An 18972-nucleotide genomic window follows, 5' to 3' on the forward strand; every position below is an offset into this window, starting at 1 on the left:
CATAAGCACAATCAAACATGTCCGTATCACTGCACCACTTCAACTACAGGAAACATGTCAGCGCTGGCATGAGTGTTGTCAAGCACCCCTGAAATACGCATCAGCAACTGGACTTTCTGAATCTGTTTGCTAACTGTAATAAAGCTATTGCATTTAAAAGAAAAAAAGAAAAAAAAAGACAGCCTCTTGAATTAAACAGCTTCATGCTGGTAACACATGAGCAGCTGTGCACAGTGCACATAGTACTACCTGACCGCACATTAACAGAGCAATACAATGTTAAATAAAGAGTACAGTCTGCTGGAAAATGACTACTGGCCAAATTCTCAATCCTTTACTCACACAAGTATGTCCCATTTACTTCTGTGGGACTATTCATGTGGGTAATTAGAAGAATGGGTTCAAATTCTTGCCCTAAATTAGCACAGACCCTCCCTTTGTCCTCCTTCACCTTCCAAAACCGGAAGGCTAGTGCACTGTATTCAGTTGTTTGTATCTATGTCCTCTAAATAAGATGCTACATCTCACTGCATTTTACCTCTGAGCTCTGAGAGATGATTTGTGAAAGTCACACTTAAAATTCCTCTTTCAAAACTTAATTTGTTGGGGTTATCTTTTGGTAATATAAGAATAAATGAAAAAGATAATTAGTTTCATCAGGGAGCAATTACCCATGACTATTTGACAACTACTGCAGAAAATCAAGAATGATGAGTGTAGCATATGAAGCCTTAGAATAAAGCATTGGTTTCAGGTCATTCATATTATACATAAGTTGCCCAGCTTTTTACATACAGCTACATTGCGGATGCACCAAAAATACTGACTACACATTTTAACCCTTTAATAAAAGGTAATAGTTGATTTGACTCTAAGAAAGGAATCATGAAGACCACAATAAATTGCTGCTACTCAATTGTGTGAAAAAAAATGAGCCATTTAAAGCTAAGACACAAACCAATGCACTGTTTCCATATCTGAATTGTCAAGCAGAAATTGGTATTTATGGCGGCTTAGAGCTATGAAAGCGATATTGGATTAAAAATACCTTTGAGAAATCAAAAATGAGTCATTTTTGTTATCAAGATGAAACATGCAGACTTCAGTTATGCAACATCTTTCCTGTATCATTAAATGGTAAACAGAAGGTTGTTCTGTTAGCATATCAAAACCTAATGAAAAGCAATCATCAGTCTCGCTCATTTGCTGTAATTAAGATATCCATGCACGGCATGTGTTTTTACTAGAATTTCATCTGCCTACTTCTTTTAAACTGCTCTACACCAACTCCTATTACTCTCAAGGCTCTCACAAGAAGGATCTGTAACAAACAGATTGCAGTGCATACCTTAACCTCTTGATTGGTAAAAATCTCCACATCCACCACACAGGCAACCAGAGTGGAGACATCACAGTCCATGCTACGGGCTGGCATCCCCCCCCTCTTGTACACAAAGAGTTAGGCGGCCTCAGAGAGTTATGAATGATGAGAAAGCCTGGCTCAGTATGGCTATTGAACAGCCCGAAATTCTGCTTTCAGGGCTGACGACAGCCGTAAGCCTCTGAAGCAGACTCTTTGCACTGAACGGAGTCGCTCCTTGCTTCTGTCTAGTGCACCCACCAACTGAGCAGGCACAGCCTAGTAACAGCCCTATTCCATCTCTCCTGGCAATGACATCACCACAGAGACTGACACAAGCTAAATCTGTTTTTTTTTTCCCAACCCTTTTATCTCCAGGCAGCGCAGTGGATCAAATTGAACATGATTATGTGCTAAGTCTGAACTCTGACTGAATCAATTCAGGCAGAATTCGCTGGCAACTGAGTCATAGATGTTGTTTCAGCCGAGTGCTTATGCTGGCAAAAAAAAGATCTCCCGACACTGAAAGCTCCACTCTGGGTGTAAATTAATCAGCATTTAAAGCAGTCGAACATGGGGACGGAAGATTTTATTTATTCTACCTTAAAAATAAAATGGGGGTGGAGAAGGGAAATGAGGATGCAAGGTGTGTGTGTGTGTGTGTGTGTGTGATTGTACGGCTTATGCTAATATTGTGATGTAGATTTTATTTATTTATTTATTTTTAAAAACAGCTGCATGTTTGTATTGGAAAAGCTACAGAATACAACCCCTTGGAGTGGAAGGTGGTCCAGCCACCTTGCAAGAGGTGATTTGCACATTGCAAGACTGGATCCTGTATCTGTACACACAGATAGCAATAACTAAAACCAGGTAGTTATAAGGGCTAGCTGTATGCGAAGAGGAATTTGGCACCCTTCTCAAAAAACAACTGGAAGGAGAAACACTCTTCAAACGAGGACTCTTCACTGGACCACCATTATCTTACCCACCCTTACAGTTGTTCCTTAATGAACATATGGGGCAGATCTTCACCTGGTGTAAGTCAGTTTAACTGCTTTGAGTTCAGTGAAGGAAAGCTGATTTACCCCTTGTCGGGGGTTGAAGTCCGAACCTGGCAGCACTGCCTAGTCATGGTGGTCTGGGCTGTAACACCCAGTGGTGAGAGTTAACAGCCAGGCGTAGGGGAACCCAGGCCCTGCCAGCTCCTCCAGGTTCTAGTCTAGGACCATGTGAATAATAGCTCAAATATGTGATCTAGGTGCTGGTGCCCTTAAGCCTGTTCCCTGGGCAACTTCCTACCCTGGCTTTGGTTCCTCAGTCAGTGACACTGGTCTGTTTCGGGATTCCCCCTGGAGTTCTCTCTGATCCCACTCCAAAGAAACTTCCTCTATCAACCATGCCCTGTTATTCCCAGTGTCTGTGGGGTGAAGGGCCTATGGTGGCCGGCAGTGGGAACTGGTCTCAGCTTTGTAGAGCCCCGATGGCTTCTTTGCAGGAACTGGCAGTGCACGGCTGCTCCCCTGTTCTGTCTGCCCAGACTGAACTGAGCTGCTCCCTTTGGAGCTGTGCCTCCAGTATGAGCATGGCCAATGGGAGCGGCTGGGTAGGGCCTTCGGGGCCCAGAGCTGTTCTCTAACTCTCAGCATACGCCCCATCACACACCTTCAGAATATCTAGCTCAATGGGGTCCATGATTAGAGCTCCTAGATGACCCCGTAATACATAGTTATAGACTTTATAACCTTGTTGATGTAAAATATAAATGATAACTAATCCCATAGTTTGTGGCAATATTTCAAGTTGATTTTTTGTTCCTGAGGTTTTTATATTAGAGGGCAGGTAATGTTTCGTATCTGTGTTGATCCATAAATAACAGCCACTGCTGGCATATCTGCTCAATTGAAACAGTTTTGTTTTAAGCCTAAAGGCAAGATTCCAGGATAAATCAGTTCACAGACAGAAAGACAATGAAATTCCAAATTAAAACACATTTTGGGGAAAATAAATAGTTCTGTACCAAAACGCTGGATTTGAATACCTGCAACAAACTGTCACACCAAATCCATCCAGTCCAGTATCCCCTCCCTTACAGGGCCAGCACCAGATACTGTGCAAGAAATCCCACAGTAATTAATTATAGCGTAACCTGCTCATAGATGAAGTTTCTTCCTGACCTCCATAGTTCATGGTTAATTATTCTCCATCAGGACAAACTAATATAACCTTCTAAAAATGTACCCTAATACAAGCAGGATGTCCCCACTACTACAGTTATCGACTCCTTTTCTGAATTGTCCTCATCATTAATTATCCTTTCTTATTTGTACTGTGATAGCGCTTGGGAGCCCCAGTCATGGAACAGGACCCCATTGTGTTAGGTGCCAAACAAACACAGAACAAAAAGACAGTCCCTACGACAAAGAACCTGCAATCCAACTACTGTATAAGGCAAGAGAAAATGGGTGGATACAGACAGACAGATAGATTGGGGAGCAGAAGGAAATGAGTAAGAATGTTAGACAATATGATTGGCAGCAGTCTCAGCACACCAGCAGTTTAACTGTTGCTGAGGTTTTTTTTTTTTTTTTGTAGGAATCATGACTAAAGAGATTTTTAAGAATGGAGGACAACAGGGTGGCTATCTGGATGTTTACAGGGAGCTCCTCCCAGGTATGAGGGGCAACATGGCAGAAAGCATGAAGATGCTCTTTGAAGACTAGCATCATTGGCTGATCCCAGGAGAGAGTTGGCATTTTGATAGCAAATGAGATAATAGGCAGAATAGGGATAAGCCATGGAGGGCCTTGTAAGTGACCACAACTACCTTATGTTGGATGTGGTGGAAAAAGGAGAGCTAGTGGAGAGGGGCAAAGAGTGGTGACATAGTCAAAGCGACAGGCTATGAATAAGATCTTTAAAGCAGCATACTGAATGGATATGAGCAGGGCAAGATTGGATTTGTCAAGAAAAAGAACGTTGCAGTAATTGAGATATGAAATGACGACAGCCCGGAGAAGAGTTTCAGATGTGTGGATGGATAGAAAAAAATATATGAGACCTCTAGAGAGATTATGCAGAAAAAATAGGCAAGACTTAGCCTGGATGTGAGGATCTAGAGAGAGAGGGCCAAGTCAAAGATGATGCCCAGGTTATGGACCTGAGTGACAGGAAAGACAGTGTATTGGCCACAGTGATCAAGAAAGGTGAAGGGACAAGATCTTATGGAATTGAGTTCCACAGGTTATGTGTTGTGTAGTAAATTACTTCCTCTTAAAAGTTTTAAATTTGTTCCCTTTCAATTCCATAGAATGTCCCCTTATCCTTCTATTATGAAAAATCAGTAAACAGAAGCTCCAACTGACCTTCTCTATCCTGTTATTTATTTTTGTACTTCTATCATACCCCTATTATACATTTTGTCTCTAAACTGAACAGTCCCACACACAAGGGCAGCTTTCTGTGCCTCTAACTATTTTAGTTTCCCGTCTCTTCTTGCCCATTCCTAACATATTCCTAACACAATCAAACATCTTGTATGCTTTTTGAACACCACTGCATACTGAAATGTTTTTAATGAGCTGTCTACAGCATCACCCAGCTATTTTTTGCCTTTTTTTTTTTTGGCCAAGTGGTTACATTAATATAAAACCCAGCAGGGTTTATGAGTAATTCAACTTATTTCTTCCAACATGCATCACCTTGCATCTGTTAAAACTAATTTTCATCTTCTATCATGCCCTGCATTTATCCAAGCTTTGTTAGGCCTCTCTGAAATTCTCCTTACAGTCTTGTCTGGTCTTAATTAACATAATTCCAGATCATTAATGTATTTACTTCAGTTTGTATAAGAATAAAAAACTTCCACCACCAAACTCCCACAACCAATTATGGCCAGGTAACAGACATCATAAGATTTCAGCCCTACTCATTTACCCATAAACTCTCCAGATATCACACTTCTAATGTTCGGAATGGTGGTAGTAACACAAGGGGATAGAGGCATTTCTCAAGTTGGCTTGTCCCAAGCCACTGAAGGCTTTACAGTGCAACATCTTGAACTCCATCTGGAAACCATGAGACAGCCATGTAATGAAGTCATGGAGTTGCACGCTCTTACCAGATGCTGAATGAGTCCCTCTGTCATTTCTCCTAGTTCCTTCCCAACATATTTTGATTAGTCACTTGAAGTTTCCAATAAATATTTCTTGCTTTGCCCATCATAAAAATTGTGCAATGATGTAGATGGGCACCGTGTGTGGATGCTTCAGAGGTGGAAATTAAAAGAAAATGAGACCTCCTATGAAACTGGTCTGGGTTAGGGCAGTCAAAAGATTTATGTTTTTATGAATGCCCTTATGAAATAATCAAATGGGCTTTAAAACTTGCAGTATTGCTGAACACCAAAACTCTAGGAGCCAGATTTCCCCCCCACCCCATATACACCAGTGTGATTCCACTGACACTAATGGAGCCATTCCTGATTTACACCAGAGTGAGAAAAGAATCATGGCCAACCCTTCAGACAGAAGAGCTCAGACAACAACAAACAATGGAAGATCAGCTCTGTGGGACAGAGACCATCTTTCAGGCCTTGGTCCATGATTTGGGCTTTTAGGCACTACTGCTATACTGCTATAATTAATAATATGAAAAAATGATCACAGTTGCAATTAAATCATAAGTTGATAAACCTAAGCAGTGCCTAGAGAGCTTAAGATCTGAAACAGAAAAGTGTTTAGTGCCCTCAACTCTTAATGAAGTAAATGGGCCAAATCCTGAGGTCCTCAAACTAATTGCCCTGATTTGGCCCTATGGGACGGAAGGCACTCAGCATCTCTGAGGAGGTATCTGTATCTCTCATATCCGTTCTCAGTATCAGTATCAGATACAAAATACCTGGGAACTGGAATATCTGCTGTTGATCATTCATGAACAGGTGCAACAGTCTCTCTCAGGATGTGAGAATTGTGCACATTATTACGAATGGCGGTAATACTATGGTAATGCCTAGAAGCCCAGTCCTGGACTAGGATCCCATTTGCTAGGCACTCTACAACACAAAACAATAAAATGGTCCTTGCCCCAGCTGTCCATCTGGGTTTGAACGGAATCCCACAAATGGACCATGGAGTCTTTCAGGTGTGTGGCAGAGCAACAGTTAAGGATTTTTTCCCCCTCCAACTACCACTCACTCACTGCAAGGGATGCGAGGGGAGAGCAGAAGTTCAATCAAGCTCCCTGGCTTTCTTGCACCTAGAATGACTTTTATAATGATCTGTTGCTTCCCCCCAAAAGTCCATCATCATAAATATTAAAAATACTCCAGCTTTATCTAGACTAAAATAATAGTAGATACAAAAGGCACTGTGTGTTATAAATATCGAAACACTGGACTGGCCTCATCTTGCAATAATTGTATAGTGATGTTGTGATAATGAAGGGGGGGGGGGGGAATCGCTCCCTTTATGGACACCCAGCCAGCCAGCGCTATAAAATCTCTCTTAGTAGTTGTTCTCTAATTGCTCTACCTGTAAAGGGTTAAAAAGTCTCACTGCGATGCATAGGTAAAAGGAAGTAAGTGGCCGAAAAGAGTCAATGGGAAGGCTAGAACTTTTAAAATTGAAACAAGGCTCCCTTTTTGTCTGTCTGCTGTTGTTCTCGGAGAGAGGCAGGACAGGGAGCCGTTACGCTGTGAGAAGCTTGGGCCAGGTATGAAAAATCATTGGTATCATACCTAGAAACTACTCCTCTAAAACCCCAAATCAGAGGTTAAGTAAGTAAATCAGGAAATATCTAGAAAGACGTGATTAGGTTTAATCCCTTTTATTCCTCTTTTTGGCTTGTGGACTCCTCTGCGCTAATCCCAGGTGCTTTTGTTTTGCTTGGAACCTTTAAGCTGGACCTCAAAAACTATTATTGATGCTTAATTCTTGTAGTTGCTCTTTTTAAATCTAGCAGTAGCCCAAGTCCCAGATGTATTTTCTTCCTTTTGTTTTTTTTTTTAAATAAAAATTTATTTATTTTTATTTTTAAAAAGAAAAGAATTGGATTTTTGTGTCCTAAGAGATTGTGCACATGTTGTTTAATTAGCTGGTGTCAACAGGTGGTTTCCTTTGTTTTTCTTCTCAGCTCTCCCCTGGGGAAGTGGGGGGTGAAAAGAACTTGAGGGTACCCCACAGGAAGGAATTCTTAAGTGAGCCTTCCTGGGTTCTCAAAGGGGGTTTTTGCACTTGGGTGATTGCAGCATCTACCAATCCAGGTCAGAGAAAAGCTGTAACCGTGGGAGTTAATACAAGACTGGAGTGGCAAGTATAATTTTTAAAGTCCTTGCAGGCCCCATCTTCTGCACTCGAGTGCCACAGTGGGGAACCAGCCTTGACAGATGTACTGTTTATTGGTGAGCAATGGTGAATTTTGCTCTCAATTTCATTAATTTTCTTTTTTGTGCAATTCTTTTCTTGTTGTGGGCAAGGACATTTAACTGATTTCTACTTCGAAGTCGGCTGCATTTCTTTAGGATCAGGATGTGGGGACAGTATCTTGTTGGCATCCATAACACACCTCTGAACCACTCGAGCCTTCCCCATATTGAAAGGATGGTTCACTGTTGGCTAAACACCATCCCAGAGACCCTGCCCACCCATATTCCCAAGCACAATGGCCAATGAACATTCCACACTGAATTATTCAATGAAGTGTCTTTTTAGGTTGCTACATGTGGATTCTAACTCTGCTGGGATATGACCTTTCCTAGGCCCAAAAAGCTTCAGGTCCAAGCCCATTAGTCAATTTTCCAGGAATGTAGTAAACTGGCTAAACCCATAATAATTAGGCCCTGGAAAAAACCATCTGTATTGGACTACTTTTGCTCTAAGTTCTGAAGTATTATCAAGCTTGAACAAATTTCCAGAGGCGAGATACTTTTAAAGGAAGACCATCAATAAAGACGACATCAAATAAAGCATCTTTGAATTTTTTCAGTGATGCTAACTAGATAAATTGTACGTCAAATCCAAATCTTCTCAGGCCAGAATATATTAACTGGAATTTCATGATAAGCAAGCAGCAGCTGTGTATCCAGCACCTACAATACCATCAATCTTTGCTAGCTGCAACTGTCCCTCCATCCAAAGTTCCATTGAATTGTGGCTTGACAAGAACACTGAAAAAAGCCCCTCTCCACTCCATGTCTATTTTAAACAAATAATCATGAGACTTTTTGAGTGTTTCAGCTAGAAATACTTGGTATTTCTAATCATTAGGTTTTGAGATTTACCACCGGTTATAGAATTTTGACTAGGGAAGGAAAAAAAAAGCTTAGTCAATGCTAAAATGATCTCCTGAAATTGATAAGCTTTTGGCTGCAGGAACATTAGAGCTCGCAAAATCTTTAGCTACAGGCTGCCTTGGCTGTCATTGAATTTTGGAAAGGGAACCTTTATTTATGGTAAGAAATGTTTAGCTCTTTTGCAGCTCAGGAAATTTCTCTTATGAGAGCATCTATAGCTCTCCAAACCTACTTTTAAGCTGAGTGGGGAGCAAGAGGAGAGGGAAAAAGGAATTTGGTAGTCCAAGATTAAAAAACACACACACACACACACACACACACACACACAGAGGAAAAAGAGGTCTTCCATAAAACAGATGAGCAGCAATCAGAAAATACAATTTAGCCAAGGTCAAAAAGCACTTTGGTGCTTAAATAAATGGCGATGTTCCTAGAACCACTGATTCTGCAGTCTCATTTAGGAATACAGTTAATTTTCAGCTCTGAGGCAGAGCTGTGCAATTATTTTTTGTTAGTTATTTGTATTGTAGTAGCACGTGAGGGTAAGTGTCACACTGCGTTAGGGATTGCAACTACAGAACACACAGTCTTTATCCAAAATGGCTTATACTGCAAGGCTCCAATCCTGCAGATTACATGCCTATTTATCTTTACACACAAGTAATCCCACTGACTTCTGGACCTTGGGCAAGTCATTTTGCTGCTCTTGCCTCTGTTTCCCCATCTGGAACACAGGGAGGATAATACTTTCCTACCTCCCAGATGTACATATTTGCCTTCTAATCTACTGGGCTTTCTGTTTCTTTTCATTTTTACACAATGATTCAAAAGAAAGGAAATCAAAGCGCAGTTATTAGCTCAACCTGTTGAGCATGTGTTATGTACAAGTTCACTCCGCAATGCCAAAAAGCACATAAAACTGAGGGCTGCCTAAAAGTGAAGTGAAATCAAGGCTAGACCTTGGTTTTATGGGAAACTGTGCCACATACGATACGTAGCACTTCCGGCAGATGCGCCCACTGTCAGAGGACTGCGGGAGTGGTTTACAAATCGGGGTGGGGGAGGTATAAGGTGCTTGTAATAGCAACAGAGTTTGAAGGATTTTGTATGAAAGGATGGTCAAATGGGCTTCAGGAATGGGGACAGTGGGGGAAATGAGCCTTTTCAGTTAATCTGGTAAGGCTGGAGAGCTAGGAGTCTGCAGCAGGCCAGCAGAACAGAAAGGTTCTGGGTTGATGGCGGGAGAGGTTGTTTAAAAGCAAGGTCTCCCGAAACACACATGGTCTCCAAGGCTAGAGTCAGCCCTTAGTGAAATCATGAAAAGAAATTAAACTGGTTATGTTCCTAAAAACTACGGTTACTACAAGCCATGGGTGTGAATTCCTAGAACCCTGAGAGCTCAAAATCCAGATGTGAATGTTAGAGCTCAGGCTCATCTCTACCTACAAACAGCCCCTCTGCCTCTTACCTTCCAGTACTCCAGTTCAGAGTTTTTGTTTTACCCCAATACAGTTAAAAATAATGACAAACAGCACAGGATATGTAGGTCTTAACTGCACTTGAGATGTCACTAGGACCATCAACAGCTGCAGGAGCTGTCCAAAATCCTAAGGATATAAACTAGGAGTCATGGTAGGTAAAAAATGATTTCAGTTCACTTTGGGAGGATGGTTTTGGTTAAGGCACAGAACTGGGACTCAAGAGGCTTGGGTTCAAGTCTTGGCTGTGCCATAAACATCCTACATGACCTTTGGGCAAATTATGCAGGCCAAGGTATTCAACAGGAGGTCAGCACACCTTTCCTGAATCCTTTGTCTTGTCTGTTTTGATTATAAGCTCTTTGGGACAGATGTTGCTGTAATTTTATGTATGTATTTATGTGTGTGTCAAATTCAAATGTATTGATGAATTCTATTAATGATTGGGGATCTAATTTTTTAAAAATATTTATTTAAAATCACTTCCATTTACTTGTGGCTGTGTGTCAGCCCTACCCATTAAGGATATTTATTTAACATGTCTTTTTATTTTCATTGTCATTTGAGATGCTTTCCCAAGGCAGAATGCCCTTGACAGAGGTTGGAATACCAATGCTCTCAGCTGTGAGAGACCTTATCTGCTAACCGCAGCTCTGCGCAGGATATACAGGTGAGAGATTTAATGGCCTTTCTGACAGAAAACAGTGCTTACTGACAAGCCAGCAAAATCAAGCCAGCTCAAGGGAAAAAAGATAAACTATCAAACAGGACAGCAAACACCACCTAATGAATCAGTGAAACATTAAATACGATGCTTCATGCAGTCATTCGGTCATTGCCCAAATATTTTAAAGGGGGAGATGAGGGATTTATTTAGTTTCAGGCATTCTTAAATGCAGATATTCACTTCTCCCATTGCATTCATGAAAAACAAATTGTTCCCACCTTACATTTAACACCATCAGCTATCCACCCTCACCTCCATTCAAGGCAGAGGGAAATATCTGCCCAGTTAGAGAATTAGGGCATGGCTACACTGGAAACTTCAAAGCGCTGTCATGGGAGCGCTCCCGTGGCAGCGCTTTGAAGTGCGAGTGTGATCGCACATGATCGCTGGGAGAGAGCTCTCCCAATGCTCCTGGTAATCCACCTCCAAGAGGGCATTAGCTCCCAGCGCTCGGAGCATGGTTTCCAGTGCTCGGAGCATGTTTACAATAGCACTTTAAAGTGCTCTGACTTGAAGCAGTCAGGAGGGTGATTTTTCACACCCCTGAGCCAGCAAGTTAGAGCGCTATAAAATGTAAGTGTAGCCAAGCCCTTACAGATATAACCAAGGTTCTAGATTAGTGTTCAGAGCACAAAGGGATTTTAGATGACTTGGGAACGTGCAATGGAATATCAAGCTCTCCCAATGGCTCCAAAATGGGGTATGAGGTTTCAGCCCAGTTCTAAGTGGAGAAGTATTCACATAACACAAACTGCTACCTGAATGACACTAAATATCAGTGTTATTGGCAGTCTCAAAGATTCCAAGGTTAGAAGGGACCATTGTGGTCAACTAGTCTGGCCTCCTGTACAACACAGGCCATAGAACTTCCCCAAATTCATTTTCCAGAGCAGGTCTTTTAGAAAAACATCCAATCTTGGTTTAAAAATGGTCAGTGATGAAGAATCCACTACAACCCTTGGGAAATTCTAATGGTTAAATTATTCACCATTAAAATCATATGCCTTATTTCCAGTCTGAATTTGTCTTGCTTCAACTTCCAGCCATTGGATAGTGTTATACCTTTCTCTGCTAGATTGAAGAGCCCATTATTAAATATTTGTTCCCCCTGTAGATACTGTGACAAAGCTCTGTCCTTGCCTCTGTGGGTCCCGCGTTTCCTGGCGGATTTTGCTAGCCTCAGAGGCTCACTGTGACTCTCCACGTAACCCTTCTCTCTCTAGAAAGAAGGGTCACAGTCTACGGAGCCATTTTTATCATAAGCCAGTGAGGGAGGTGAGGAGAAGTTATCCTTCCTTGCACAGTCTCTGTTGTCTCCCGGTCTCACTGATTAATCAGGGGGCAAAGGTGGGGGTAGGAGGCAGTCCAGACTCACCCTCTACTCCGGGCTCCAGCCCAGGGACCCTAATAGTATCAGCTATGGTAGCTGACCTTTTAGAAACATGACATGTACAATTCCCTTGGCTACTTCCCCCACAGCAGCCCTCACTTCCTCAAGCTCCACTTCACCCTACCTCAGGGCCTCCTCCTTTGTGCCTGACATGATGTGCGGTTGGAGAGGCTGAGTAGTACACAACTTCCTCCCACAGCTCCTGACACACACATCCCACCTGACTGACTGGGAGACTTTGAACTAGTTTCAGCTAGCCCAATTGGCTTCAGGTGTCCCAACCAACATAGCCTTCTCCCTGCCTTCTGGAAAGTTCTTAATTGGCCCCAGGTGTCTTAATTGACCTGGAGCAGCTTCCATTTCACTTAACCCTGTTACCAGGGATTTGTTTAGCCTGGAGCTAATATATCTATCTCCCCTACTTTTCTATAGCCATCTGGCCTTGCCCCGTCACAATACTTACAGACTGTAATCAAGTCACCCCTTAACCTTCTCTTTTTTAAAATAAATATAGACTGAGCTCTTTGAATCTATCACTATAAGGCCTGTTCTCTAATTCTTTAATCATTCTTGTGGATCTTCTCTGAACCTTCTCCAATTTATCAGCATCCCTCTTGAATTGTTACTACAACTGGACACAATATTCCAGTAGTAGTTGCACCACTGCCAAATATAGAGGTAAAATAACCTGTCTTCTCCTACTCAAGATTCCCCTATTTATGCATCCTAGGATCACATTAGCTCTTTTAGCACAGCATCACACTGGGAGCTCATGTTCAGCTGATTATCCACCAAAACCACCAAATTTGTTTTGAGTGCCATTGCTTCCCAGGATGAGTCCCCCATCCCATAAGTATGCCCTACATTCTTTGTTCCTAGATTAATACATTTTGCCATATTAAATTAGCTTTCACCCAGCTTGCCAAGTAATCAGATAGCTCTGACTCTATGACCTGTTGTCTTCATTATTTACCACTCCCCCAATTTTTGTCATCTGCAAACTTTATCAATGATGTTTGTGTCTTTTCTTCCAGGTCATTGATAAGAATGTTAACTAACATAGGGCCAAGAACCAATCCTTGTGGGTCCCCTGGAAATACCCTCTCAGTGACAGTTCCCCATCTACAATTACATATTGAGACCTAGCAGTTAGGCACTTTTAATCCATTTAAGGTATGCCACGTTGATTTGATATCTTTCTACTTTTTTTTTTAATCAAGGTGTTGTGAGGTACCAAATCAAATGCCTTACAGAAGCGTAAGTACAGATCTAATAGGAGAGACCAAGGACGAAGCAGGTTCAGGGCTAGCTGCATCTGTGTCTCCTGTGCTGATCTCTGAGTTCATATCCCTCAGATTTTAGGTCTCTTGGCTCCAATTGTTTTGGGATGGAATATACCACTTCTCCCACTCTTAGGGCTGAGGCTACCACACCCTGTGTGCCAAACATGATTCCTCAGCTGCAAATCTTCCCTTCAGGAGCAGTGACCGGTGGTGAATACAGTGACCCAAAACAGCCTTATCCAAACAAAGTGTTGTTTATTCTCAACAGAGGAAAAAAAAATAAAAGAAAAGGGATTCTAATCTGCACGCTTATCTGTTTTATCTCAGACACCCCAGTCTCTGCAAACTCAGAGTCAGGGCAGGTCAACACTTAAAACGCTGCACCGGTGCAGCTGTGCCACTATAAAGCTTAAGTGAAGATGTTCCTATATCGAGGGTGTTGTTAATCCACCTCCCCAGGAGGCAGTCGCTATGCCAACAGGAGACGTTCTCTCATCAACACAGTGCTGTCAACACCAAGGGTTAGGTTGGTATAACTGTGTAGCTCAGAGGTGAGGATTTTTCACACCCCTGAGCAATGTGATTATACCAATATAGGTCCATAATGTAGACTTGGCCTCATTCTACACCCCAGCAGTCTCTACTACTTTCTTCCCTGGTCTTCAGGGACTATTTTTTCATCCAACCCCAGAAAGTTTTTGTTCTAGTTTCCTGCCTGGGCTCCCACTCCCTGTGTTAAGCCCTGCTGAAGAACTCAGCCTGGTCAGAGTAAAAGTTCAAGGCAATCAACACCTGCAGTGTCCTTTAAGTACTGGTAATTGGGCTATCTGAAATGACGGTCCCCTTTTCTGAATATGTGCTAGTAACCCCTGGGTGAAATTATCCCCTTGCAATCCTATAGCAAACACCAGACTTCTCTATGTCACTGTGGTATTGCAAGGATAAATTGATTAACATCTATGAAACAATCAGTTACTATGTCTATGGGGGCCATATAAGTAGGTAGGCCCAGATCCAAAAAGGTATTTAGGTGCCTAACTCTGGGATTTAGGAACCTAAGTCCAGTTTTAGGCATCATTACAATCCACAAAACTCCTGCTCAGCTGCTGTCTAACCCGGTAGGTGCCCAAACTCACTCTGCAGCAAAGCTTTTGCAGTAAAATTTCCCTCGGAGCTTATGTTTCTGCTGCTGGCCATATGCACTGCTGCCTCGCATGAAGCATCCAGATGCCCATCTCACTCCTACCCCCCAGAATGATCCATGAACTGGGGAAGATAGGCAGAAGAACACTTAGATTGCCCGTGCAACTCAGTCTAGTTGGCATGCTCAGGGGTTGATTAACGCCACACAAAATGGAGGAGGAGAGCGCACCTTCAGAACCTTGAGCCCAGTGGTTAGGGTACTCAGGATATGGGAGACCCCTAGTTCAAGTCCCCCGTCTGCTTGCGGAGGAAGGATATAAACAGGGATCTGTCACCTCTCCACCGAGTGCACTGGACTGTGCAGTGATTCTTGCTCTCTCTGGCCCAGTTCATACTTGATTATTCAGTTATACAGTTCAAGCAGAACAACTTCAATAGGCAAGATGGAGAGAGACCCACATCAGAATATCCCACAGTCCGGTGGTTAGGGCACTCACCTGAGAGGGAGCAGATCCCTGTTGAAATACTTATCAGTCAGAGGGCAGATTTGAACCCCAGGGAGCCTCCCACAGTCCAGATGAGAACCCTAACCACTGGGCTAAAGGCTATGATGGAGGTTGTTGTCCTCCCAGTCATTTTGTCTGGAGTGAGGCAGGTACCGAATGCATTCTTGCCGGACATGATTTAGGCGTCTAAGCCTAACTGACTCCAGGACAGCGGTTCCCAGCTATGGATCACAGGCAGAGAGGCGCCTCGCTGAATCCCAGACACATTCCCCGAACTTGGTAAGAGGGGTAAGAGCATTGGATGCATGCCTCTCATTGGCATCTGCCATAGGCAGCTCTGTGCCGATTGTGCTGGGTTTTGTGGGTCTCAGTTGAAGGGCACGGCTATATTGCAATTCAAAACCAGTCGCTGGTCTGTGCCAGCTGATTCAGGCTCGCAGGGCTCAGGCTACGGGACTGCTTAACTGCAGCATAGGACATTCAGCCTTGGGCTGGAGCCCAGGATCTAGAACCCTGCGAGCTGAGAGGGTCCCAGAGCTTGGGCTGCAACCTGAGCCCAAACATCTAGACAACATTAAACAGCCTCTTAGCCTGAGCCAGCTGGCATGGGCCAGCTGTGATTTTTTAATTGTAGTGTAGACAGACCTTAAGAAGCATCTCTCCCCCCATTCATTGTACAGGGAGCCAAGACACCTAACTCAGGCTTTATGGATTCTATTGTTGTTCCAATGATTTTTCTAGGCACCTGAGACAATCAGAATCCAGACACCCCCCAAGGAAGGACAGAGGGTCTGAACCCCAATGAACAAGCAATTGAATCAACTGGTTGTAGGCAATATATTGCGTATAAAATATGTCAAGTAAAGGTCTTTTATGAAAACTTACAATGTCCTGAGCTTGATGGTCATTATGAGCTATGTATAGAGATTGTGTGTGTGTGTGTGTGTGTGTGTGTGTGTGTGTGTGTGTAGAAAATTGCAATTGTAACTACAGTGCAACTACAGCATCACCTCCCACAGCGTGGTGAGGCAACCGGGCAGGGAGGGCACCTCCAAGGCTAGATGTTTACACTAAACTGGCTCCAAGCATCTAGTATTGCCCAGCAAAAAGAGAGACAATGATGGACCATTAAAGTTAATGGGAAAACACTGAAACAACTCTAGGTCTAGTCTACATTAGAAAATTAGGTCAGAAAAATCCACACCCCTGATCAATATAGTAAAACTGACTTAACTCCCTGTGTAGACAGTGCTACATCGATTGAAGAATTCTTCCATTAACCTAGATACTGCCTCTTGGGGAAGTGAATTACCTAAACTGACAGGAGAACCCCTCCCCTTGGCGTAGGGAATGTCTACACTGAAGCTATAGATGCTGCAGCGGTTCAAGTATAGATAACCCCGGAAATGGAAAAGAAAAACTCAATCTGGGGGAAAAAATCCTGCTCTGTGTAATCATGAATTACTATAGTCTGAGAAAATAGAGGAAAAAATCCTGCAAATCCTATTAAAAGGGAAGAAGTTTGAAGTGGAGGCTATTCAGAAACTGAGGGCCAGCATCTAAGTAGGGTGCTGTCTGAAGAACTGGATCCCCTCTAGTCAGAGAGCTTGCTGGGAAACTGCTCAGCGACAATAGGTAACTTGTGTTAGAGAAGGGGATTTAGCAAATATCAAAATGCAAAGCCTGAGATTGCGTGTCTACGCTTAATTTCTGTGCAACTCGTATGTGTTTGCTTTTCCTTATGATTTCATCTTTGAATCTGTGATATTTTTAAACAAACAAACTTTTTGCTTATTTTTATCTCAGGCAGGTCTCTGTGGTCCAAACTGCATGGAGCGTGCGTGCCAGAGTGAACTGATAATTGGAAGCAGGTTTCATCCTTTCGGGGGTGATGAACCAGAAGGGAAAAGTCTAAGTGTCCGGTAGTTAAAATTCGGACACAGATTTGGGGCAACTGAGGACCAGAAGGGATTGTTGAAGTCATCCTGCAAGCAGTAACTAGATTGTTAGGAGCCAGGGTGGGACCTTATGCTTGTAGGCTGGCTCCTGGTGTCAGAGCACTGAATCAAAGCAACAAAGTTAAAAGGCAGGCAGTGACAGAGTATTCTGGCACTCAGCATCACAACACTCACATCCCTTTGTGAATGTGGGCCTTAGACTCTTACTGATAAAAGCAATGTCCCCTTCAAGAAAAGTGTCCAAAAATAGCGAACAAATGTGTTTCTTCATGCTAAGACATATCTGTGGCTACTTAAACTTGGTTATACCTTTTATAAGTACAAACCAATCAGAAATGTAGATGGGGGCACATCTACCTGGAAATTTGCTGTAAACTTCTAGAAAGTAAAAAGAAAATGGGACTAAGATCGTTAAGTTCCAGTCACTGGACACTTTAAAAAAAAAACGAAAAAAAGATTGCAGATCAATCTATCGCTGCTTATCCTGCATTAATTGCATTAATCCAGTGATGAGCACTTTCACAGACCCCCAGAACATGTTGGTATGTTAAGTAGTGTCTTCACTGGGAAGAAGGAAAAAAAAAAAAAAAAGAAAAGTTATTTTTAAAATCAATTTGTTTAAACTGCCAGCGAGGGGATTCCAGTATCAGAAGTTTAAGTCTCGTGGTAAAATGACTAAGTATTAAAAAAAAAAAGTTCTTGAGTATAGGCCTATAGAGTTTCCTGCTATATCAATTAGCACCTTATGCTAAGAGCACTACAGTTAACCTTAGTTAAATTGACCTAATTTTTTTTTTTTTTTTTTTTTTTTTTTTTTTTTGTTATTTAAGTACTGCTCGGGTTGGGAGAAGTTTGAGAAAGGCCTGCATCAGTTCTGGTTTTGAAGCTCTTTAGAAAATCTAAACGTTGTTGTGTTGGGTCATCAAGATCCCCAGAAACTAAGGTTTTAGACCAGGTGTGGGGAGCATTTTTTCCCCATCACTGGCCATTGACCCACAGGAGAGAGGAAAAAAAAAAATCAATCATGGGCCACACACAAGCAACTTAATTTAGGGCTTTGGGTTTTTTTTTTTTTGGTTTTTTTTTTTTGAGAGAGAGATAAAATGTTCAACTCACCTACCCACAGGGGTGCAGAGGCTCGGGACTTCCCCCCACGTGGCAGTGCGAGCCGGCACTCATGGCTCAAGGGCCACGGGGGTGCCGAGACTTGTCGCGGGCCAGCTGAAATTAAGCAACGGGTCAGATCTGGCCCATGGGCCATAGGTTCCCAATCCCCAACCCTGTTTTAGATCTTATTTGACCCAATTACAGGCATCAGTGTAGCTGCACCAGTGCAACCCTAGAGAGTAAAAACCACTGTTTATGGGAGTATAACTTATCCCTGCTTGAAATTGGGGCTTTTCCAGTCTCCTTTAGGAGTTCACAGCAGTGCAGTACAACCCAGGCAGCAAGTGAAGCAAATTGCCAGTGTGGACAAGACCTTAGCTATCGTCCACTCTAGTCCCTGCTATTTTACTCTGCACAGAGCATTAATCACGTAAAGAAGGCTGAGTGGCAGCACCCTCTTCAAGGCAATAGCTGAAATGCCATGATTGTGGCTCTGGCTGGCCTGCGGCGGTTCTTAATTTAGTTGCTTTAACTTTCGCTTTGTTAAGTTTAAATGGACAAGTATTTTTAGCTTAGTAACAGGCCTCTTTAGTTATAGCTGCAGGTGTTTTTAGTCTTTAAAGTTTTTTGCAACTTATTCACAACATTCTTTACTAAGCTGCTGGCATGTGTTCTGCCTTGGAGAATGATGAATCTGGTAATGCCGGTCTTTTGGTTACTTTATATTTT

At 42.6% G+C, this 18972-nt stretch overlaps 1 protein-coding gene across 5 annotated transcripts in view; it reads right to left on the reverse strand.

The window, feature by feature from the left end:
• The window catches only part of RCAN2 (regulator of calcineurin 2), a 173306-nt gene that overhangs the window by 75841 nt on the left and 78493 nt on the right, over nt 1–18972 (reverse strand). Inside the window, exon 1 of one of the 5 annotated variants that reach the window (XM_038396419.2) lies at nt 1349–1686. The exons of the other annotated variants lie outside the window; for them this stretch is intronic. Within the exon in view, the coding sequence (XP_038252347.1) occupies nt 1349–1435 (87 nt within the window). The 5' untranslated portion in view covers nt 1436–1686. Of the gene's footprint in view, nt 1–1348; nt 1687–18972 lie in introns of those variants that run through there. 5 annotated transcript variants of the gene reach the window in all.

The sequence above is a fragment of the Dermochelys coriacea genome, chromosome 3, assembly GCF_009764565.3.
Source record: "Dermochelys coriacea isolate rDerCor1 chromosome 3, rDerCor1.pri.v4, whole genome shotgun sequence".
In the NCBI taxonomy this organism is placed as follows: Eukaryota; Metazoa; Chordata; order Testudines; family Dermochelyidae; genus Dermochelys; species Dermochelys coriacea.